Source organism: Nycticebus coucang, chromosome 16 (genome assembly GCF_027406575.1).
Source record: "Nycticebus coucang isolate mNycCou1 chromosome 16, mNycCou1.pri, whole genome shotgun sequence".
Classification (NCBI taxonomy): Eukaryota; Metazoa; Chordata; class Mammalia; order Primates; family Lorisidae; genus Nycticebus; species Nycticebus coucang.
Window position 1 is genome coordinate 41362510 of NC_069795.1, and position 24814 is coordinate 41387323.

General features: G+C 38.0%; 1 protein-coding gene across 1 annotated transcript; it reads left to right on the forward strand.

Annotated features, from left to right (window-relative positions):
* The first annotated feature begins 354 nt into the window (after positions 1 to 354).
* CSNKA2IP (casein kinase 2 subunit alpha' interacting protein) lies at positions 355 to 2595 on the forward strand. Its single transcript, XM_053564609.1, has one exon. It carries the CDS (start codon positions 355 to 357, stop codon positions 2593 to 2595), a length of 2241 nt encoding a protein of 746 aa, XP_053420584.1.
* The last annotated feature ends 22219 nt before the right edge of the window (positions 2596 to 24814 follow it).

The window sequence follows — 24814 nt, forward strand, 5'->3', positions numbered from 1 at the left end:
TATAAATTATTTAAGAAAATACCCCATCAGGATCTCTTCTGAACTCTCTTTATTATTTTGTTAACAGGCTTTATTTCCTCCAGAGGAAAAATCTTTAGGAAACTAAAGAGCAGGCAGAAGATAATTTCAAATGGTGACAAGAATTTTTTTCAATATCATCCTCACCTCAATTTTGAGACATTCCATAATATCTGAAAATTAATGGAAAGATTACAAGATAGAAGTTAGAAACTGTCAACAAGTATTTATTTTAAAATATTCATTATCCATGGAGTTTAGTTAAAAGGCTCCAATAGTTGCTAAAACATCCCCACAAACCAACTGCTTTTAAAAAAACCTCTTCCACAGCACAAGATGGTGCCATTAGCATATTATGGTCAACCCTTTGTGCAACTAGATCCCTCTTACCAACAACTGACAACAGCCAATTCATTTACACATCAATACACAAGTGAAAAACTAAATCAACTCAATAACCAACCTGCAGCCAAAGTACAATCCTACAGCAATCACCTTACAGCAACTCCAGTAACCTCTAACAAAACTGTCCAGAGCTACTCAACATTGCCTTCTCCCAAGTCTCAGGACACAATTTCACAGAGATTCTATAAAAGGACCCAGAAATCACCATTATCCCACTCCAAAAATCAGATTACACCTTCACTAGACCTCCACTGGAGAAATTCATTGCTGTCCACTCGGAGAGCCCTGAGTTCACCTTTGTCTCACTCCAAAGTCCCCAAAACATCTTCACCTGAGCTCAAGACATCTTCATCACTGAAGCCTGATCAAACAGCCTTGAGCTCACAATTACCTGTCCCTAACTCTCAAACTACATCTTCAAGCCTAGACCTCTGGTGGACATCACCTTCATTGAAGTCTACATCACCTTCATTGAAGTCTAATCAAAGAACCCCAAGTTCATCATTAACCTCCCTCCAACACGAAGAAAGGCCTTCCCTAAACATTGTCTGGACAGCCTCTTCTTTGGGACTTAACCAGAGAGCTCTTAGCTCAACACCACTTCAATCCAAACCTCAGAAAACATCGTCTTTGGACTGCCTTTGGACATCTGTATTGGAGCACAATCAAAGATCTTTGAGCTCACCATCACTTAGCACCAAACTTCAAACAAATGACTTCCTTCAGACATCACCTTCACTGGAGACCAATCAAGTGTCTCTCATCTCACCGTTACCTAACTCCATACCTCAGAAGACACCTATACTGAACTCTAAACACAGTATTCTCAGCTTACCATTGTCTTACTCAAGAACAAGGAAGTCACCATTACCACATTCTGCCCACCAATCTCAGAGTTTACCAGTGTTTCAGCTCAAATCTCAGACAGTACTTAGACTTGACCAAAACTCTCGGATTCACAGCTCACCAGTCTGTCACTCCAAGTTTCAGTATGTCACGTCACCAAATGACAAACAAAACCCCAAAGATTTACCATCATCATATCCTAAACCCAATGTGTCAGGTCATACATTATCAACCTCCAAACACTGCATCAGAAACACAGCCGCTTCAACACTGAGGTCCAGATTCCAGAGTAAAAGCAACTCAGCTTTTTGTGCAAAGGCAGAATCAAATAAAGAAATTTCATGGATTTTAGGTTATAGGCAGCCATGCGTTGTTAAAGGTGGAACTGTCCCTGATAATGTTGTAAATAAAATTGTGAAATCTATCTCCAAGACAAGAATCCAGAGGGATCTCTGTAGGCAGATTCTCTTTCGAAGGATGAGGGGAAGACCTAATCCTCGTCCTGGTCCACGCCTTTCATCAAATTATATCGTTTGTTTAACTTGTGCTTCCTGCATAAAATCTCAGTGTAGACATCTAACAGGAAGGAAAGATCCTCGTTGTGCAACACTATTTGTCGTACCAACACCTGAGGCCAATTCTGAGGGGAAAATAGAGGTAAACTTAGATTTTATCCTTTCTCTACCAGAGACTTCTTTATCATCTTGTTTTCCATTCCCTATGAAAGAAAATCAGACTGGTGAAGACCCTGAAGACAACCTCGAGGGAGTGGAGAAGATACCACAGCTTCTGTCCACATCTGAGTCTGATACTATCCAAGGGGCTGATATGAAGAAAAAGAGCTTGACGTTAGCCTCTGAAAACAAAGTTACAAGCCAAGAGCCCCAGGCTATTGACTGGCTGCTTTATGTTAAAAAAAGTAGTCATTCTCAGCTGCAATCCTTGGTCCCATCCTCTTCCTCTTCCTCCTCCTCCTCCTCTTCCTCCTCCTCCTCTGCTGCCTCTGCCTCCTCTGCTTCTTCATCTTCTTCCTCTTCTTCTTCTTCCACCTCGCCCTCTTCCCCACCTCCTCCCAAAGATTCTACCATCCTTCTGGACTGTGAACTTACTAAGGTACTTAGTTCCCAACGCTTGCCTCCAGGGGTCTCCTGGCTTGAGTTTATTTGTAGTAAAGATCACCAGCCACTTCCTGAAAAACCAAATCAAAGTCAAACACCACCTCCCCAAACAAAACCTGTGAGGAATAGCATCACAGAAAAACGGACAAAGGGACCAAACATACCATTCAAAACTTTCCAGGCAAAGTCTCAAAGTGAAAAATCCTGATTAAATTAACTTATCTCTTTGAAAGCATTCACTTCTTAGTTCTTTGAGGCCTATATTTGATTTTCTATCACGCTTATTAATATACTTAGCAATAACTCAGTGTGACTATATTTTAGCTGATGAAGCATCCACATAAAGAGAACTGTTATCCTAGTCTATTTTCTAGTAAATACTAGATTATGAGCTTATAAAAGCCAAAACTAAATCTCAGGTTTTTGGCCAAATACCTGACTTACAGTAGCCACTATATAATTATTGTGAATGAATTCATCATAGTAGGCTGTAGACCAGAAATATCTTATTAGTCTTGCCTTAAATACTATTGAGCTCATTGTTATTTTCTTTCCTCATAAGATATGATAATGATAGTATCTTTAAGTCAACCTATGTTGATTTGTTTCTCTTTCTCTAAAGAAAAATAAGATCATGTTCAATAGGTAAGAAAATATATAGAGATGAATCGTTTCAGTTATGTGTTCCTGGGGAAAATTCTACTATGTCAATCCCACAATCTGAAATCTAATAATTTATTCAACCTTAGTTAACAAATTTGATGAAAGAATAACTAGCTGGTACAAATAACCTTCATGCTGATTGTGCCAGTATTGTAATTGTGCATCTGAAGTCACCAATTAGCATTTCTATCTATAGAAACATAATGGGTTAATAAAAAAAATGTTTAAAGTATTTTTGTTCCACTGGGTCTACTAGTAGTGGGAAGAGAAGAGAGTTTCCTCAACTACTCACTTTAAATGATGATCTCTATACCCAAGGTCTAGAAGTAGTATCTCTCACGTACATTAATGACTCACAATCCTGTTTTCCCACTTCACGTCCTTTCTGGTCAACAGACTGCATATAGAATTTTTCTAACTGGAACATGATGCCAACCTTCTAAATGCAACATATTCAAGTCAGAATTCATTATCTTTACATTTAAAATTTATACCTTTATGTCTATAATTTTTGACTTCTGTGTTCTATTTTTCAATACAGGCACCAACATTCACCATGTTGTCATGGTTGACTGTTTTTCTTATTGCTTGCATGTTTCCAAGTCCATGAATTTTAAGGCATTATTATTAATAAAGTCCAGATTGCCCTCCCCACATCCCCAGTGCCACTACCCTAGTTGTTGTTGCAGTCATTTGTCACCTAGTTTATTGTAATAACTTGTAAACATGTACTTTGAATTTAAATATATTTAGAGACATAAACTTGATAATGTCACTGCACTATTTATAACCATTTAATTATTGTCCATTGTTTTCTGGGGAAAATATAAATTTATTTTATAATTCAACTATGATAATCTCTCAAAATTGATTTTTTATTCTTCTCCAGTCTGCTACCAATGTCTTGGTCACACTGATTTTTTTATAATGCATAGAACTGGCTGAAGTTGCTCTTATATTCTGCATTTTAAATAAAAAATTCTGCTGTCTAGAAAGATCTTTCCATCTATTCATTTTCATTCAGTACAGCTCTGATTTGTCTTGACATCTTCTGGGAAGCCTTTTCCTGATCCACTTATAAAGGTGTTAGTTGCTTTTATTATAAAAGTCTGTGTTAACACTCTTTGTACTGATCCTAACCACATTAGATTGCAACCATTTCTTATCTGTCTTCACTCATCACACTAAATACTCACTTTTTTTTAACCTAGTCTTTGGAATAGACTAAAGGCCCCAAAATGTGTATTGATCTTGAGTTAATGTTATTGAACTCTTCATCTTTTTAAAGTTATGTTTCATTGGTCTGTACTTTCCCCATAAAATTGATATTGAAGTGTTCTTTGTACCTTTGTCTCAGTGAAAACTTATATAAAAATGTTCCTGATGACAGCAATCATCTTTGTTTTATTTTTTATGTTAAAAGTGTTTCTAGTATCTCACTGTTAAACATGATGTTGCTGTACAGTGGATCAGTGATGATGAGGAAGAACTGATAGTTGCAACAATGGTGCTAAAGGCTTAGCACCTTTAGAAAACCCTTAATGTATGTTGTGTTTATCTTGAACTCTTCTAGTGAAGGGTATCACTTTTGCAATTGTTTATGGAACATCTTCTTTACTAGGTTAAACTTTCTGAACACAGGTCCTGTGTCAATTTTGTTCACCATTAACTCCTCAGGAACATGTGGTACCTGCAGTATACTAAGTACACAATAAATACTTGTTGAATTAAACAGAGGGGTTCAACTGATTTTTATTTACTAATGCAACTTACATATTTCATTTTCCATTTTTTAGCTTGTTTTTATCCAGCAACATTTTTTTTTTTTTTTGTGGTTTTTGGCCGGGGCTGGGTTTGAACCCGCCACCTCCGGCATATGGGACCGGCGCCCTACTCCTTGAGCCACAGGTGCCACCCTATAGCTTGTTTCTAAACCTTATGTTTTATTTTGGTATCTTTTCACTTCCTTATATTTTGAACTATGATTTATTTGCTTTGATTTTTTCACTGTATTGGAAATTATTTATTTTGTTTTAAATTCCAACAGTGTATAATTTCAATATTTGTTTCAAAACAATTCTTTATATTTTCTGATATTTTAATGTGTAAATAAAATTGGATAAAATATATAGGAAAAATGTGTACCTAAGTGATACATATTCAACCCTCTCTCTTCCAGTTTGTATTGAAATATCAGTAGAATTCTAAGACAGGAGAAAACATGTTAACAGTGCCAGAAAAGCCAAGAAATTTATGGCAGATCTTTTATAGATGAGACCATTTTTAAAGAAGGGTCGACTCATAATTCACAGCATTTGAAGAAAGATTATTCAGAATGGCATAGAAAAAGATAAATAGTATTTCATTAATGCTTTTTGCCTCAAATAGAAAAGGCTGAGCATGAGAACAGACTGTATAGGGACGTAGAAAGTTGCTCCTATGAGTTGTTACATTTGATCAGATGATCAGAGGAGTTGATGTAAAATGTTATGACATGTGAATGATAATTTGGCAGTAATGTTAAAATCTTAATAATATACATAACCATTTTCCCAATGATCCTCTTGTTTGGAATTTATTTTAAAGAAATTATTGTGGCTACCTAATTCTTTGTACCCTCAATGAACCCCAAATAATAAAAAAAAGAAATTATTGTGGCTATGTAGAGTTACATAAAAAAGTGATCATTGTTGTTTGCTTATAATAGTGAGAAATTCATAAACAATATAGATGATCATTTGTAGAAAAGCTTTTTAATACTATAATCCGCACATATGTTTTTCTGGTAAAAAATTTATTATTTTTAATACTGTACCAATATTTATTTTAGGAATCAAATTGCCTACTTTAGGAAAAATCTAGTGAGAACCATTGGGCATAGACACTGAGCCTGTGTTGAAGAAGAAAGCAAACCAAAGAAGAGATAGCTACACTACTATATCCAAGTTTCAGACAAAAGCATTTAGATAAAAGACAGCAGAGTAAAGGACAGATGTATCATTTATGATTTAAGTGATCATGCAGGGATCATGTACAATTTACATATGATCCTTCCTTGTAAAACATTGAAATTATGTGTGTGTATGTATTTGCATAAAATATATTTTTTATACATGAGAAAGATTGAATACTGGGAGTATGGTATTGAATACTGGGACTAGTTATAATGGGGCATTTAGGGTATGAATATTTTTGTTTTTTAAATTTCCAGATCAATGTTAATTCCATTTATAATCAACAATTTAAAACAAATATTTTCAAAGTGAAAACAGATTGAATACTGGGAGTATATAGCAAAATGTTGAATAAAAGTGGTTGTTACCAGGGACTAGTTATAATGAGGCATTTAGGGTATGAATATTTTTTCCTTTTTTAAATTTCAAGATCTCCAATGAATGTTAATTCCATTCATAATCAAAAATTTAAAACATATATATATATATATATTTTTTTTTTTTTTTTTTTTGCAGTTTTTGGCCGGGGCTGGGTTTGAACCCGCCACCTCCGGCATATGGGGCAGCGCCTTACTCCTTTGAGCTGCAGGCACCGCCCTAAAACAAATGTTTTAAAAGTGAAAATAGATTGAATACTGGGAGTATATAGCGAAATGTTGAATGAAAGTGGTTGTTACTGGGTACTAGTTATAATGGGGCATTTAGAGTATGAATATTTTTTTCTTTTTCTTGATTTCCAGATCTCCAATGAATGTTAATTCCATTCATAATCAGTAATTTAAAACAAATATTTTAAAAGTGAAAACAATCATTTGTCTCCTCTATTTTAGATGATATATTCAGCAAATGTTTTTACTATTATATTCCTTTCCATTTATTGATAATTTGTGGCTTTACAAATCAACAGGGAATACATAATTTTATAATATACAACTCTTTCAAAAGAAATGTATTTGTATTGTTTAAAGACTTTAAAAATATATAAAGTTTTATATTTCCTACTTTAGAGATAAATACTAGATTTCTTACAGAATTCTTTTATTTATTGGTGCTATGTATTTTTTATTTCAAAATATTATAGGGTACAAGTATTTTTGGTCTTATGGATCACTTTTACATGCTTGAGTCATGGTTATAAGGCTGCCCCTTACTCAGGTAGTGTTCGTAGCTATTAATAGTAGTTGTATCAGTAGATATAAATGATAATGAGTCTTTGATTTGATTCTCAGTTTGATTGCTATTTGTGTCTAGTAAGGCTTCAGATTTGTCTATACTGATTTTGTGCCCTCAGAAATTATTGAATTTCTTTATCAATTCCAGTAGTCTCTTGATGGTATCAAGGTGATACTGGCTTCATGGAATGATTTGGAATCTTTGGGGTTTTGTAGGTGAAAGATTATATTGTCAACAAAAAAAGCAGTAGTTTATGTCCTCTTTCCTATTTTGATACCCTTAGTTTCTTTCTCTTGCCTGATTGCTCTGGCTAGGACTATCAGCACTATGTTGAATAGAAGTGGTAACAGTGGGCATCCTTGTCTTGTTGCGGTGCTTATGGGCAATGCTTTCAACTTTCCCATTCAGCATGATGTTGGCTGTGGGTTCGTCATATAAGGCTTTTACAATTTGAGACATGTTCTTTCTATGTCTGATTTGTTGAGGATTTTAATCATGTAATTGTGTTCAATGCTTTTTCTATATCTATTGAGATAATCATAATCTTTATTGTTGCTTCAGTTTATGTGTGAATCATATTTATCAGTTTACATATATTAAACCATACCTGTATCTCTAGGATTAAAACTCCCCTGGTCACGGTAGACTTTTTTTTTTGATGTCCTGTTGAATTCAGTTTGCTAGTATTTGTTGAAGATTTTTGTATCTATATTCATAAGAGATAGTCTGTAGTTTTTTGTAGTGTCCTTTCCTGGATTTGGTATCAAGGTGATACTGGCTTCATGGAATGAATTGGACATGATTCCCTTCTTTCTGGATGTTATGGGATAATTTCTGCTGTAGGCGTACCTACTCTTCTTTGTAGGTCTGATAAATGTCAGCCATGAATCGGTTTCATCTGGAGCTTTTTGTGTTGGAATTTTTTATTGCTTCTTCAGTCGCATTGTCTGTTATTAGTCTGTTCAGGAATTCTATTTCTTCCTGATTGAGTCATGTGAGTTTGAGTGATTCCAAGAATTTTTCCATTTTCTCCATGTTTTCAAGTTTATATGTATAGACATTTTCAAAGTATTCCCAGATGATATCTGCATTTCTGTGGTATCAGTTTTAATATCTCCTAATTGAGCTTATTATGGCCATTTATTTTAAATTCTGAATTATTTCAAACCTACAGAGGAAATTAAACAATATATGGATGTAGTATATATTTATATGACCACCAGCCTTTACTTAATCTTCTCCTTTGGTTGCATTTACTTCATTTGTTAAAAAAATGAATCATTGGTATTAGTGCTAACTCCACTGTATATAAACATCCAGGATCCCAATCTTTTCTTTTACTCCCCAGAAGTAACCAGTATTATAAATTTTCTTTGACTTGTAATTGGCTGTTTTAAGATATTTACTAAACATTTACAGATGCATAAAAGTTTCTTCTTTTCTATCTTTTAAAACTTTGCATATATTTTATCATAATATATTGAATGGATATTTTGAAATCTGTGATTTTTTAATCTGGAGTATGTTTTTGATATTTATTCTTATAAGAAAAAAATTTCATTTTTATCATATATATATACATACCAATATATGCATACATGTATTATATAATTGTATGGTATGAATTTATTATTACATATTCATTTTTGGTTAAAAAGTGTTTATTATATGTTTTTATTATGACATGTAGTGTTGGATTGACATTCATTTTTATATTCTATTTTATACACATATGGGAAGTTTTCAAGAATTATTATCCTGTGTAACATTAGATCCATGGTTTGGAAGCACCAGTACCACCTAAGATATTGCTAGAAATACAGAATCTCACTCCGCCTCAAATGTACTGAATCATAATGAATTTTATAAGATCTTTTCGTGTGTTTTTGGCCTATGGGTTTCCTCTTCTATGACTTGCCCTTCTTAGACTTTGCTTACTGTTATATGAAATCGACGTAGAATTAAGCACCCATGTTCAAAAGTATTGTGGAAATAAACAAAGCCCAATCAAATAAAAAAAGCAAAGGATATTTATTCAGAGCTTGCTATAGCAAGGGAGTCAGCCATCATCATTTGTGTTTAGCAGAAACTCAAAGGCAAGGAGAAGAATGAGAAAGCCTTACAATGGAAAAAAAAATATGCTAGCTGTTGCCTTGGGAAGATATTACTGGGCTAACAAGAAGTAAGACATTTTATATAATTGGTTAGGAATGCACATTCGTATTTGGCCTTCTCTCACTGGTCCTAAGTCAGATGAAGGGACAAAAATCATGGAAATTGTTAATTATTAATCAAGTCATAGGCTTTTGGGGTCAATTGTTACTAGGGGTTATTGTTTAGATTCTTTGATTATTACTGGAGATACAGGTCTGGCTTCCTACAAGTCTGACTTACACATAGCAGCTGACTTTCTTGATTGGTTACTGAAAATAATGGAATAATGGGTTGTTTTCCTGGGTTGGTCATTGCATGTTATGGATCAGAGTTCTATTTTTGCATACGGTCTGGCCATTGTCTGTGTGTTCGGTCTTTCAGTATGATATGTCTGTGAGGTCGGACAATTAAGTTCCTGTGCTCACACTAGAAAAATGCTACATACCTCAGTGCTGAATATCACTACAGTCACCTTTTAAGTACCCCTCTGGGCCATCTAGTAACCATGATGATATTCAGCAATGAGGCATGTGGCACTTTTTCTAGAATGAGCTCATAAACTTAATTGTCCAACCTTGTATACTCTCCTAACATTATCATTGACAGTGTTATATATAATCATAAGTAAGTCATTTTTATATGTTTTACTCTCTTAACTTTAGACCCCAGGTTTTGATAGGTAGTAATTTTTTGCTTGATTCTTTTAATATTTTTAGAAATCTCTAGATAAAGTTTATCCTGGCAATCAGTAATTTAGATTACTATAATAGACAATTTTTTCTTTGCCTAAATTCCTTTTTTGTCCTTTTTTTTTTTTTTTTTAATTTTTTTATTAAATCATAACTGTATACAATGATATGATTATGGGGCATCATACACTCACTTCATAAACCATTTGACACATTTTTATCACAGTGGTTAACATAGCCTTTCCGGCGTTATCTCAGTTACTGTGCCAAAACATTTATATTCTACATTTACCAAGTTTCGCAAATACCCCTGTAATATGCACCACAGGTGTGATCCCACCGATTCCCCTCCCTCTACCCACCCCCCCCTTTCCCACTTCCCCCTGTTGTTAAGTTGTAGCTGGGTTATAGCTTTCATGTGAGAGTCCCAAATTAGTTTCATAGTAGGGCTGTGTACATTGGGTATTTTTTCTTCCATTCTTGGGATACTTTACTAAGAAGAATATGTTCCAGCTCCATCCATGTAAACATGAAAGAGGTAAAGTCTCCATCTTTCTTTAAGGCTGCATAGTATTCCATGGTATACATATACCACAATTTATTAATCCATTCGTGGATCGATGGGCACTTCGGCTTTTTCCATGACTTAGCAATTATGAATTGGGCTGCAATAAACATTCTGGTACAAATATCTTTGTTATGTTGTGATTTTTGGTCTTCTGGGTATATGCCCAGCAGAGGAATTACAGGATTGAATGGCAGATCTATTTTTAGATCTCTGAGTGTTCTCCATATATCTTTCCAAAAGGAATGTATTAATTTGCATTCCCACCAGCAGTGCAGAAGTGTCCCCTTTTCTCCGCATCCACGCCAACATCTCTGGTCTAGAGATTTTGTGATATAGGCTAGTCTCATTGGAGTTAGATGATATCTCAAAGTAGTTTTGATTTGCATTTCTCTGATGATTAAAGATGATGAGCATTTTTTCATATGTCTGAAGGCCGTGCGCCTGTCTTCTTCAGAGAAGTTTCTCTTCAAATCCCTTGCCCAGCCTGCGATGGGATCCCTTGTTTTTTTCTTGCTGATGCGTTTGAGTTCTCTGTGGATTCTGGTTATTAAACCTTTGTCAGAGTTATACCCTGCAAATATCTTCTCCCATTCTGAGGGCTGTCTGCTTGCTCTGCTTACTGTGTTCTTAGCTGTGCAGAAGCTTTTTAGTTTGATCAAGTCCCAGTAGTGTATTTTTGAAGCTGCTTCAATTGCCCGGGGGGTTCTCCTCATGAAATACTCACCCAGACCAATTTCTTCAAGGGTTTTCCCTGCATTCTCCTCTAGTATTTTTATAGTTTCATGTCTTAAGTTTAAATCTTTAATCCAATGAGAGTCTATCTTAGTTAATGGTGAAAGGTGTGGGTCCAATTTCAGTCTTCTGCAGGTTGCCAGCCAGTTCACCCAGCACCATTTGTTAAATAGGGAATCTTTTCCCCACTGAATGTTTTTAATTGGCTTGTCAAAAATCAAATAGCGGTAAGTAGCTGGATTCATCTCTTGGTTCTCTATTCTATTCCAGATATCTACTTCTCTGTTTTTGTGCCAATACCATGCTGTTTTGATCACTATCGATTTGTAGTAAAGTCTGAGGTCTGGTAGTGTGATTCCTCCTGTTTTGTTTTTATTTCTGAGTAATGTCTTGGCTATTCGAGGTTTTTTCTGATTCCATACAAAACGAAGTAATGTTTTTTCAAGATCTTTAAAATATGACAGTGGAGCTTTAATAGGGAGTGCGTTGAAATTATATATTGCTTTGGGTAGTATGGACATTTTGATAATGTTGATTCTTCCTAGCCATGAGCATGGTATGTTTTTCCATTTGTTAACATTTTCAGCTATTTCTTTTCTTAGAGTTTCATAGTTCTCTTTACAGAGATCTTTCACGTCTTTTGTTAGGTAAATTCCCAAATATTTCATCTTCTTTGGCACTACTGTGAATGGGATAGAGTCCTTAACTGCTTTTTCAGTTTGACTGTTGTTGGTGTATATAAAGGCTACCGATTTATGAATGTTGATTTTGTAACCTGAGACGCTGCTGTATTCCTTGATCACTTCTAGGAGTTTTGTAGTAGAGTCCCTAGTGTTTTCCAGATACACAATCATATCATCTGCGAAGAGCGAGAGTTTGATCTCTTCTGACCCTATATGGATACCCTTGATCACCTTTTCTTCCCTAATTGCGGTGGCTAAAACTTCCATTACAATGTTGAAAAGCAATGGAGACAATGGGCAGCCTTGTCTGGTTCCTGATCTGAGTGGAAATGATTCCAATTTAACTCCATTCAATATGATATTGGCTGTGGGTTTGCTGTAGATAGCCTCTATCAGTTTAAGAAAAGTCCCTTCTAGACCAATTTTCTTGAGTGTTCTGATCATGAAGGGATGCTGGATATTATCAAAAGCTTTTTCTGCATCAATTGAGAGAATCATATGGTCTTTGTTTTTTAATTTGTTTATGTGCTGAATTACATTTATAGATTTACGTATATTGAACCAGCCTTGAGACCCTGGGATAAAACCAACTTGGTCATGATGTATAATTTGTTTGATGTGTTTCTGGATTCTGTTTGTTAGGATCTTGTTGAATATTTTTGCATCTATATTCATTAGTGATATTGGTCTATAATTTTCTTTTCTTGTTGGGTCTTTTCCTGGTTTGGGGATCAGGGTGATATTTGCTTCATAGAACGTGTTGGGTAGTCTTCCTTCTTTTTCTACATTTTGGAACAGGTTGAGTAATATAGGTACTAATTCCTCTTTAAAGGTTTGGTAGAATTCTGACGTGAAACCATCTGGTCCCGGGCTTTTCTTTTTAGGGAGGTTTTGTATAGTTGATGCTATTTCTGAACTTGATATGGGTCTGTTCAACATTTCCACTTGATTCTGGTTAAGTCTTGGAAGGTGGCGTGCTTCCAAGTATCGGTCTATTTCCTTCAGATTTTCATATTTCTGAGAATAAAGTTTCTTGTAATATTCATTAAGGATTTTTTGGATTTCTGATGAGTCTGTGGTTATTTTGTCTTTGTTGTTTCTGATTGATGATATTAGAGATTTTACTCTTTTTTTCCTGATTAGGTTGGCCAGAGGTTTATCTATTTTATTGACCTTTTCAAAAAACCAGCTTTTTGATTTATTGATCTGTTGTATTATTCTTTTGTTTTCAATTTCATTTAATTCTGCTCTAATTTTGGTTATTTCTTTTCTTCTACTGGGTTTGGGGTTGGAATGTTCTTCCTTTTCCAGTTGCGTGAGATGTCCCATTAAGTTGTTAACTTCCTCTCTTTCCGTTCTCTTGAGGAAGGCTTGCAGTGCTATAAATTTCCCTCTTAGAACTGCCTTTGCAGTGTCCCAGAGGTTCTGATAGCTTGTGTCTTCATTGTCATTTTGTTCCAAAAAATTGGTGATTTCTTTCTTAATCTCATCTCTGACCCAGCTATCATTCAGCATAAGGTTATTTAACTTCCATGTTTTTGTATGGGTATGCAGATTCCTGTTGTTACTCAATTCAAGTTTTATTCCATGATGGTCCGAGAAGATGCATGGAATAATTTCTATTCCTTTAAATTTACTGAGGTTAGACTTGTGACCTAAAATGTGATCAATTTTGGAGTAAGTTCCGTGGGCTGATGAGAAGTATGTGTATTCAGTTTTGTTGGGATGAAATGTTCTGTAGATGTCTGCTAAATCTAAATATTGGATGGTTAGGTTTAAATCTAAGATTTCTTTGCTCAGCTTCTTTCTGGAGGATCGATCCAACACTGCCAAGGGAGTGTTGAAATCTCCAACGATTATGGAGCTGGAGGAAATCAAGTTACTCATGTCTGTTAGAGTTTCTCTTATAAATTGAGGTGCATTCTGGTTGGGTGCATAGATATTAATAATTGAGATCTCATCATATTGAGTATTACCCTTAACAAATATGAAGTGACCATTCTTGTCCTTCCTTACTTTTGATGGTTTAAAGCCTACTGTATCTGCAAATAAAATTGCAACACCTGCTTTTTTCTGATTACCATTTGCCTGAAATATGGATGACCATCCTTTCACCCTGAGTCTGTATTTGTCTTTTAAGTTGAGATGTGACTCTTGTATGCAACAAATATCTGGCTTAAGTTTTTGTATCCAGTCAGCTAACCTATGCCTCTTTAGAGGACAGTTTAAGCCATTCACATTGATGGAGAGTAAGGATAAGTCTGGTGGAATTTTGGGTATCGAGTTTTTCAAAGGTCCAGTGGACATTTTTAATCCTTTCGCCAGTGTGGAAGTTGGAGTTTGATCCGAAGTTTCTGATTGAGTTTACTTTTGTGGTATAGGATTGGGTTGGTCATTGTGGAGGATAGGTCTGAGAACATCCTGAAGAGCTGGTTTACTTATGGCAAATTTTTTCAACATATGAATGTCATTGAAGTATTTAATTTCTCCATCATAGATGAAACTCAGTTTAGCTGGATACAAGATCCTGGGTTGAAAGTTTTTTTGCTTTAGGAGATTAAAAGTTGATGACCAGCCTCTTCTTGCTTGAAAAGTTTCAGCAGAGAGATCTGCAGTTATTCTAATATTCTTACCTTTGTACGTTATAGTTTTCTTTCGCCGGGCTGCTTTGAGAATCTTCTCTTTCATGTTAACTTTAGTGAAGCTAATTATGATATGTCTGGGAGATGGCTTATTGGGGTTGAATCGTGCTGGGGTTCTGAAGCTGTCTGCTATCTGAATTTCAGATTCTCTAGGCATGTCTGGAAAATTTTCTTTCATAATTTCATGTAGAAGGGCCTCTGTGCCCTTGGCTGCCACTTCATCAGTCTCCGAAATTCCTATAACTCTTATGTTATTTTTTTTCGAATTATCTGAGAGCTCTCTGAGTGAGTGATCCGTTTTTGCTCTCCATTTCTCTTCCTCTTTGAGAGATTGGGAGCGTTCGAAGACTTTATCTTCAATGTCAGAAATCCTTTCTTCTGCTTGCTCCATTCTGTTACTGAGGGATTCTACTGTATTTTTCATATCTTTGAGGGCTGTAAGTTCTTGTTTCAGTGTGTCTAAGTCTTTGGTGGTTTTGTCTTTAAATTCGTTAAATTCTTGAGACAGTTTTTGAATTTCTCCTCGAATTCCTAATTCCATTTTATTAATCTTGTCTGCAAACCAAATTCTGAATTCGACTTCTGACATCTCAGCCAGTTGTTTATGAATGGGATCTTCAATCACATCTGCCGTATCTTTTCTTGGGGGGGTTGATCTATTCTGGTTATTCATGTTACCAGAGTTTTTCCGCTGATTCCGCCCCATGGTTTACTCCCTTTGGTTTTTCCCCTGGGGTTTTATCGAGGGCCCGTACAGTGTTGTGGCCTGAGAAACTGGGGCCCTGTCTGGTGTGGTGGAGCAAAGTGGTTCTGTCTTGTTTTCAGCTGGTTTCTGTTCGATCCTATTGCAACTTCTACTCTGGCTTGAAGTCTCAGCTGTGTGGAAAAATCAGCAATTAAGTCACCCCGCCTGCCCACCTCTGGCCCCAGTTGGAAAAGGAGAATCAAACCTTCCTACAATCGCACACCCAGGGCACCACCTGAAAAGTCCTCAGTCTATTAGCCCAGTTCAAAAGGTCCGAATCAACTGTCTCAATCGGCACTTGTCTCGGGTGGAAGGGTTCAAGAGGTCTCTGGAAACTGGATCACAGGGGCCTGGTGACTCCTCTGAGACAGCTCACCCCAATGCAGCGTGGAGTCAGGAGGAGCCACCCTGCAAACAGAGCAGTCTGGGAAGGTTGACGTCTCCTTCCCCACTTTGCCCCTCCGTCGGACCCAGTCACTGGTATCTCTGCAGATGGCTAACCCAGTTGCCTGCAGTGAACAGACACTCCAGGGGTTTGCACCTGCCTGAATCGCGAGGAAGTCTGCCAGGCCCCCGCAGACTGCCGCTATCTAGCAGGAGGAGATGGGGCCTGACATCTTTGAGTGTTTGATGCAGGTGATGGGAAGGAGGTGTTCACTCAGGCTTAGCCCCGTCCCTGATGGATGCTGCTAACAGAACAGAACAGAACAGACAACTTTGTGAGGTTCTGTCTCTGTTCCTGTCGTCGCCTACAGGAGACGGGCTGTTTTGAGTTCAAACGTCTTTGCTGTGGAGAATTGCGTCTGAACACCTCTCTGGGTCGGCCCGCCCTGGAGGCTTCCGGGTTTGTGAGCCGCGTCACAGGTGGCCTCCTCTGGTTGCCCAGGGAGACAGGGGGTGTGGCCTCAGAATATCCAGAAGTGAGCGTTCTGCCGTTAAAGAAAAAACGGCTGTTGATCTACCTCCAGGGAACTGCTGCTCTGGTGTGGGCACTCAGGCGACCCTTTTCTCCTCTGTCCCGCGCCCCAGAGTCAGCATTGAGCGGCCGCAGTTTGTGCTGGGTCCACACCCCTTAAGAGATCCCCCAAGAATCAGAACTCTTGGGGGATGGGCCCCCAGACCCCGATTGGGAGTGGGGCGGGGGGAAGCTAGAGTTTCATTCAGTTTCACGCAATACTACGGTCCGGGGAGGGCTCCTGCACTGCACCGCAGGGAAGTGCCGCCAAGGCTTGATTTCCCCTCAGCAGAGTGCCCTCTCCTCGCTCACGTGTCCCAGAGTCAGCGCTGACCTGACGCAGCTCAGGCACTGTGCACTCCCCTCGAGAAATCACCCAAGGAGCCGAACTCCTGGGGGATAGGCCCTCAGACCCCGAGTGAGAGTAGGGGCTCTCAGCTCTCAGCGGGGAGGCCAGAGTCTGATTCAGTCTTGGGCCCCGTATGCCCGGGGAGGGTTGCTGCACTGCACCGCAGGGAAGTGCCGCCAAGGCTTGATTTCCCCTCAGCAGAGTGCCCTCTCCTCGCTCACGTATCCCAGAGTCAGCGCTGACCTGACGCAGCTCAGGCACTGTGCACTCCCCTCGAGAAATCACCCAAGGAGCCGAACTCCTGGGGGATAGGCCCTCAGACCCCGAGTGAGAGTAGGGGTTCTCAGCTCTCAGCGGGGAGGCCAGAGTCTGATTCAGTCTTGGGCCCCCTATGCCCGGGGAGGGTTGGTGCACTGCACCGCAGGGAAGTGCCGCGAGGCGTGACTCCCCCTCAGCCCGGTGCCCTCTCCTCACTCGCGCGCCTCAGAGTCAATGCTGACCAGTCGCAACTCGGGGACTGTCCACTCCCCTTGAGAAATCACCCAAGGATCCGAAGTCCTGGGGGACAGGCCTCCAGACCTCAGTGGGCGGGAGGGGAGCGCCGGGGATTCAGGGTTGCCGGCAAAAGATTCCCAAAGTTTTATTCAGCCCTATGTCCGGCAGGAGAACGCCACGGCACCCCAGTAGGGGAGGTAGGTCCAGTTTTTAGAAGGTCTCTCCCGTGGAGTGTAGTGGGAGGGCCTTTAATTTCTGCCCGCTTGTTCAATTGTGGGGCTCCAGAGCCGGTCTCATGGGGGAGGGGGACTCCCGTCCGCTTGGTGGTGGATTTTGTACCTTTTGTTTGCGTCCTTGTGATCACAACTTGCCTCAGCGGTGTTGATGTGCGTTCTTCAGCCTTCTCTCTTGGTGAGGCTCAAGTCCACCAGGATACTTACTAAATTCCTGTCCCTTAACTCTCCTTCTGGATGGGAGCCTTTGTTGAAAGCTGGCTTCAGTCCGCCATCTTGTCTCCCCTCCCTTTTTTGTCCTCTTTTTTGGACAAAGCCTATCTCTATATCTGTCTAAATTCATAATGTTTTTTCCTTGTCATTTTAACATTTATACATGCTGCCTTTGAAATGCAGTAAGCTTGTCAATATGTGCACAGTAATTTTAAATTTTCATATTTTTTTTTCACAACTTTCAAAGCTACTTTATTTACTATATCCTGGCATCCTTTTTGTGAACATTAGTTAGTCATGCATTCTCAATCTCTGCCTCCTTGTCCCTTTTCTCTGAATTCTGGGAAATTATCTCAAGTAGTTTCTCACATCAGCAGTTCTGTTTTCTCATTTGTTTCAAACTACTCCCAGGTGGAGGTTTAACTATGCTCCTGTATCTTTTAGCTTTATTTTGTTACTTTCACCAAGATATATGGATATTGCTCTGAGTTTTTAGGTTGATTTTTGTTTCTTTCATGTGTTTTACAGAAGATTTATAAAACCATTTAAAAATATCCTTATACTTTTGGACATGGAACACTGATCAGATTTGTGGTTATTTAATATGACATAAAATCAAAATACTTAAAAACTACTATCCTACCAGGCACAGCTCTTCCTTTCTCTGTACCCTGTCTTGGGGGAACTAATGTCTCAGGATCAGTACGCTACACATGCCCTGTGCTGTTGTTTTTTTCAGTTCCCTTTTCCTTTCTTCTCTTTTTACTATTTCTTTCCTTCCAACAGTAGCTTTCTGCACATGTGTATTTGGTAGCAGAAATTCTCTAGTCAAGCAAAATTATGGCCAAATACATTTGTGGAATGGCTGTTTTTATAGTTGATAGATTCTTTGGGTCTCAGAGTTGGGACATGTTTGGAGGGGGTTGTTTTTAAGGAGTCCACTTACCCTTATTTTAGGCATGTATTCACTAAATTTTCCCTGGAAGTATTGAAGAAAAAGATTTAAAGTAGGTTGCTTGGGAATTTATGATCTATTTATTTCTTTTGAGGGAAAAAAACTCCATATTCTCACCCCTCTCCCTATCCTGAGATAAAAAGACAAGTAACTTTGTCTAATCTCCTTATCAGGTAGATTTTCTTTTAAACAGATCAACAACATTTTCTGTGCAGCAGTCCTTATTTGTTGAATCCTCTCAGCAAAATATCTCTGGTTAATCATTTAGTAATCCTAGCATCTATGAATTTATAATCTATGGCTCATTACAAATAAGGCATACAACTTTCTGGGCGGTGCCTGTGGCTCAGTGAGTAAGGCGCTGGCCCCATATACTGAGGGTGGCAGGTTCGAACCCATCCCGGCCAAACTGCAACAAAAAAAATAGCTGGCCTTGTGGCCAGTGCCTGTAGTCCCAGCTACTAGGGAGGCTGAGACAAGAGAATCGCCTAAGCTCAGGAGCTGCAGGTTGCTGTGATCTGTGACACCACTGTACCAAGGGCAAAAAAAAAAAAAAAAAAAAAAAAGACATACAACTTTTTGCATTTAAAATACCTTACAAAACATCACTTGCATATCTTTGAGAACCTGCATTCTTTAAATACTTAGGGAAATCTTGGTACCAAGTAAGATCTTGGATAGTTTGAATCTGATGTGACAATCTGTTCCTTTCCGTGAACCCGAGTGCCTGTTTTCTGCCAGGCTCTAATCTGGTGTTTGGAACAGAGCTGATGCAACACACCTAAATTCTTACACTTGTGGGCTTTGGAATTTATTGGAAAAGGACTGACAACACATAGGCAAATATACATTATATCAAATGTGAAAAGGAAAATGAAGGGAAAAAATCAGCGTAAAGGAACAGCCAACAATGGATTGGGTGCTGTTCTAGGTTCTAGATTTGAAGTCAGCAAACGTTTTTCTATAAAAGTCTAGAGAACAACTACTTTAAGCTTTACAGACCATACAGTCTGTGTTGCAGCTGCTCAACTCTGCTGTTGTAGCATAAGATCAGCCATAAGCAATATGTAAACAGATGAGTTTCAATAAAGCTTTATTTACAAAATTGTGTAGTAGATCAGATTGGCTTCTGGTCTATAGCTTACTTGCTTCTGTTTTTGACAATATGGTTTGAGGAAAACTTCTCTGAGTAGTAACTTTTGTCTCTAAAGAAGTAAAGACTCTGTATGTCATAAAGAAAATCATTAATAGATTTTCTACTCATCATTTAAAGTGGTAATATATGTTCATCCATAGTTCTGAGTGTTGATTTAATCATCAATAGCTTTTTTTTTTATTTTTTTATTTTTTTATTGTTGGGGATTCATTGAGGGTACAATAAGCCAGTTACACTGATTGCAATTGTTAGGTAAAGTCCCTCTTGCAATCATGTCTTGCCCCCATAAAATGTGACACACACTAAGGCCCCACCCTCCTCCCTCCATCCCTCTTTCTGCTTCCCCCCCCATAACCTTAATTGTCATTAATTGTCCTCATATCAAGATTGAGTACACAGGATTCATGCTTCTCCATTTTTGTGATGCTTTACTAAGAATAATGTCTTCCACTTCCATCCAGGTTAATACGAAGGATGTAAAGTCTCCACTTTTTTTAATGGCTGAATAGTATTCCATGGTATACATATACCACAGCTTGTTAATCCATTCCTGGGTTGGTGGGCATTTAGGCTGTTTCCACATTTTGGCAACAGTAAATTGAGCTGCAATAAACAGTCTAGTACAAGTGTCCTTATGATAAAAGGATTTTTTTCCTTCTGGGTAGATGCCCAGTAATGGGATTGCAGGATCGAATGGGAGGTCTAGCTTGAGTGCTTTGAGGTTTCTCCATATTTCCTTCCAGAAAGGTTGTACTAGTTTGCAGTCCCACCAGCAGTGTAAAAGTGTTCCCTTCTCTCCACATCCACACCAGCATCTGCAGTTTTGAGATTTTGTGATGTGGGCCATTCTCACTGGGGTTAGATGATATCTCAGGGTTGTTTTGATTTGCATTTCTCTAATATATAGAGATCATGAATATTTTTTCATGTGTTTGTTAGCCATTCATCTGTGGTCTTTAGAGAAAGTTCTATTCATGTCTCTTCCCCATTGATATAAGGGATTGTTGGCTTTTTTCATGTGGATTAATTTGAGTTCTCTATAGATCCTGGTTATCAAGCTTTTGTCTGATTGAAAATATGCAAATATCCTTTCCCATTGTGTAGGTTGTCTCTTTGCTTTGGTTATTGTCTCCTTAGCTGTACAGAAGCTTTTCAGTTTAATGAAGTCCCATTTGTTTATTTTTGTTGTTGTTGCAATTGCCATGGCAGTCTTCTTCATGAAGTCTTCCCCCAGGCCAATATCTTCCAGTGTTTTTCCTATGCTTTCTTTGAGGATTTTTATTGTTTCATCCTTAAATTTAAGTCCTTTATCCATCTTGAATCAATTTTTGTGAGTGGGGAAAGGTGTGGGTCCAGTTTCAGTCTTTTACATGTAGACATCCAGTTCTCCCAACACCATTTATTGAATAGGGAGTCTTTCCCCCAAGGTAAGTTCTTGTTTGGTTTATCAAAGATTAGGTGGTTGTAAGAAGTTAGTTTCATTTCTTGGTGTTCAATTCGATTCCAAGTGTCTATGTCTCTGTTTTTGTGCCAGTACCATGCTGTCTTGACCACTATGGCTTTGTAGTACAGACTAAAATCTGGTATGCTGATGCCCCCAGCTTTATTTTTGTTACTAAGAACTGCCTTAGCTATACGGGGTTTTTTCCGGTTCCATACAAAACGCAGAATCATTTTTTCCAAATCTTGAAAGTACGATGTAGGTACTTTGATAGGAATGGCATTGAATAGGTAGATTGCTTTGGGAAGTATAGACATTTTAACAATGTTAATTCTTCCCATCCATGAGCATGGTATGTTCTTCCATTTGTTAATATCCTCTGCTATTTCCTTTCTGAGGAGTTCATAGTTTTCCTTATAAAGGTCCTTCACCTCCTTCGTTAGGTATATTCCTAGGTATTTCATTTTCTTTGAAACTATGGTGAACGGAGTTGTGTCCTTAATTAGCTTCTCATCTTGACTGTTATTGGTGTATACAAAGGCTACTGACTTGTGGACATTGATTTTATATCCTGAAACATTACTGTATTTTTTGATGACTTCTAGGAGTCTTGTGGTTGAGTCTTTGGGGTTCTCTAAGTATAAGATCATGTCGTCAGCAAAGAGGGAGAGTTTGACCTCCTCTGCTCCCATTTGGATTCCCTTTATTTCCTTGTCTTGCCTAATTGTGTTGGCTAGAACTTCCAGTACTATGTTGAATAGTAAAGGGGACAGAGGACAACCTTGTCTGGTTCCAGTTCTAAGAGGAAAAGCTTTCAGTTTTACTCCATTCAGTAAAATATTGGCTGTGGGTTTGTCATAGATAGCTTCAATCAGTTTTAGAAATGTGCCACCTATGCCTATACTCTTCAGTGTTCTAATTAGAAAAGGATGCTGGATTTTATCAAATGCTTTTTCTGCATCTATTGAGAGGATCATATGATCTTTATTTTTGCCTCTGTTAATATGGTGGATAACGTTTATGGACTTGCGTATGTTAAACCAGCCTTGCATCCCTGGGATGAAGCCTACTTGATCATGATGAATGACTTTTTTGATGATAAGCTGTAATCTATTGGCTAGGATTTTGTTGAGAATTTTTCCATCTATATTCATGAGTGAGATTGGTCTGAAATTCTCCTTTTTGCTTGGGTCTTTTCCTGGTTTTGGTATCAGGGTGATGTTTGCTTCATAGAATGTGTTGGGGAAGATTCCTTCTTCCTCAGTTTTTTGGAATAATTTCTGCAGTACAGGAATAAGCTCTTCCTTGAAGGTTTGATAGAATTCCGGAGTGAAGCCATCTGGACCAGGGCATTTTTTAGTTGGAAGCTTTTTTATTGTTTCTTTGATCTCCGTGCTTGAAATTGGTCTGTTCAGGAGGTCTATTTCTTCCTGGCTAAGTCTAGGGAGAGGGTGTGATTCCAAATATTGATCCATTTCCTTCACATTGTCAAATTTCTGGGCATAGAGTTTCTGGTAGTATTCAGAGATGATCTCTTGTATCTCTGTGGGATCAGTTGTTATTTCCCCTTTATCGTTTCTGATTGAGGTTATTAGAGATTTTACTTTTCTATTTCTAGTTAGTCTGGCCAATAGTTTATCTATTTTATTTATTTTTTCAAAAAACCAACTCCTTGTTTCATTAATTTTCTGAATGATTCTTTTGTTTTCAATTTCATTGATCTCTGATTTGATTTTGGAGATTTCTTTTCTTCTACTGAGTTTAGGCTTAGATTGTTCTTTTTTTTCCAATTCCATAAGATCTCTTGTGAGATTGTTGATGTGCTCTCTTTCTGTTTTTCGAATGTAGGCATCTAAAGTGATGAATTTTCCTCTCAAAACTGCTTTTGCAGTATCCCACAGGTTTTGGTAGCTTGTGTCTTCATTGTTGTTATGCTCAAGGAAGTTAATGATTTCCTGTTTTATTTCTTCCTTCACCCATCTGTTATTCAACAGAAGATTGTTTAATTTCCATGCCTTTGGGTGGGGTTGAGCATTTTTGTTAGAGTTGAGTTCCATCTTTAGTGCCTTATGGTCTGAAAAGATACAAGGTAAAATTTCAATTCTTTTGATTCTGTTGATATTTGTTTTGTGTCCCAGGATATGATCAATTTTGGAGAATGTTCCATGGGGTGATGAGAAGAATGTATATTCTTTATCTTTGGGGTGGAGTGTTCTATATATGTCTATCAAGCATAGTTGTTCTAGGGTCTCATTTAAATCTCTTACATCTTTGTTTTATTTCTGTTTAGAGGATCTGTCCAGCTCTGTAAGAGGTGTGTTAAAGTCCCCTGTTATGATGGTATTATCAGATATCATATTGCTCAGACTGAGTAAGGTCTGCTTCAAGAATCTGGGAGCATTTAAATTGGGTGCAGAAATATTTAGAATTGAAATGTCTTCTTGTTGTAGTTTTCCCTTGACCAATATAAAGTGACCATATTTGTCTTTTTTGACTTTAGTTGCTTTAAATCCACATGTATCTGAAAATAAGATTGCAACTCCTCTTTTCTTCTGAATTCCATTTGCCTGAAAAATTGTCTTCCAACCCTTGACTCGGAGCTTTAATTTGTCTTTTGAAGCCAGGTGTGTTTCTTGCAGACAGCAAATGGATGGCTTGTGTTTTTTTAATCCAGTCAGCCAATCTATGTCTCTTCAGTGGGGAATTCAAGCCATTAACATTTATTGAGATAGGGCGGCGCCTGTGGCTCAAGGGGAAGGGCGCCGGTCCCATATGCTGGAGGTGGCACGTTCAGACCCAGCCCCGGCCAAAAAAAAAAAAAACATTTATTGAGATAATTGATATGTGTGGTAGTATTCTATTCGTCTTATTTGGTGAGAGTCCATGGCTTAGTTTTATCTTTTGCATCAGTGTGGAGGTTAGGTTCTGTCCTTTGATTTCTGAGTTCTTACTTTGCTGCTGATCCATTGTGGTGGTCAGTGTGCAGAACAGGTTGAAGTATTTCCTGTAGAGCTGGTCTTGTTGTGGCGAATTTCCTCAATGTTTGTATATCCGTAAATGATTTGATTTCTCCATCAATTTTGAAGCTTAGCTTAGCAGGGTACAGAATTCTGGGCTGAAAATTGTTCTGTTTAAGTAGATTAAAGGTAGATGACCATTGTCTTCTTGCTTGGAAAGTTTCATTAGAGAAGTCTGCGGTAACTCTGATGGATTTGCCCCTGTAGGTCAACTGGCGCTTACTCTTGGCAGCTTGCAGAATCTTTTCTTTTGTCTTGACTTTGGACAGGTTCATCACAATGTGTCTTGGAGAAGCTCGGTTAGAGTTGAGGCGACCTGGGGTCCGATATCCCTCTGAAAGCAGTGTGTCAGAATCTTTGGTGATGTTTGGGAAATTTTCTTTTATCATATTCTCTAGTATGGCTTCCATTCCTCTGGGGCATTCTTCTTCCCCTTCTGGAATTCCTATAACTCGTATGTTGGAACGCTTCATAAAGTCCCATAATTCTGACAGTGAACGTTTTGCTTTCTCTCTCTTCTTTTCTGCCTCTTTTACTGTCTGAATTATCTCAAGAACTTTGTCTTCTACCTCTGAAATTCTTTCTTCTGCATGGTCTAACCTGTTGCTGA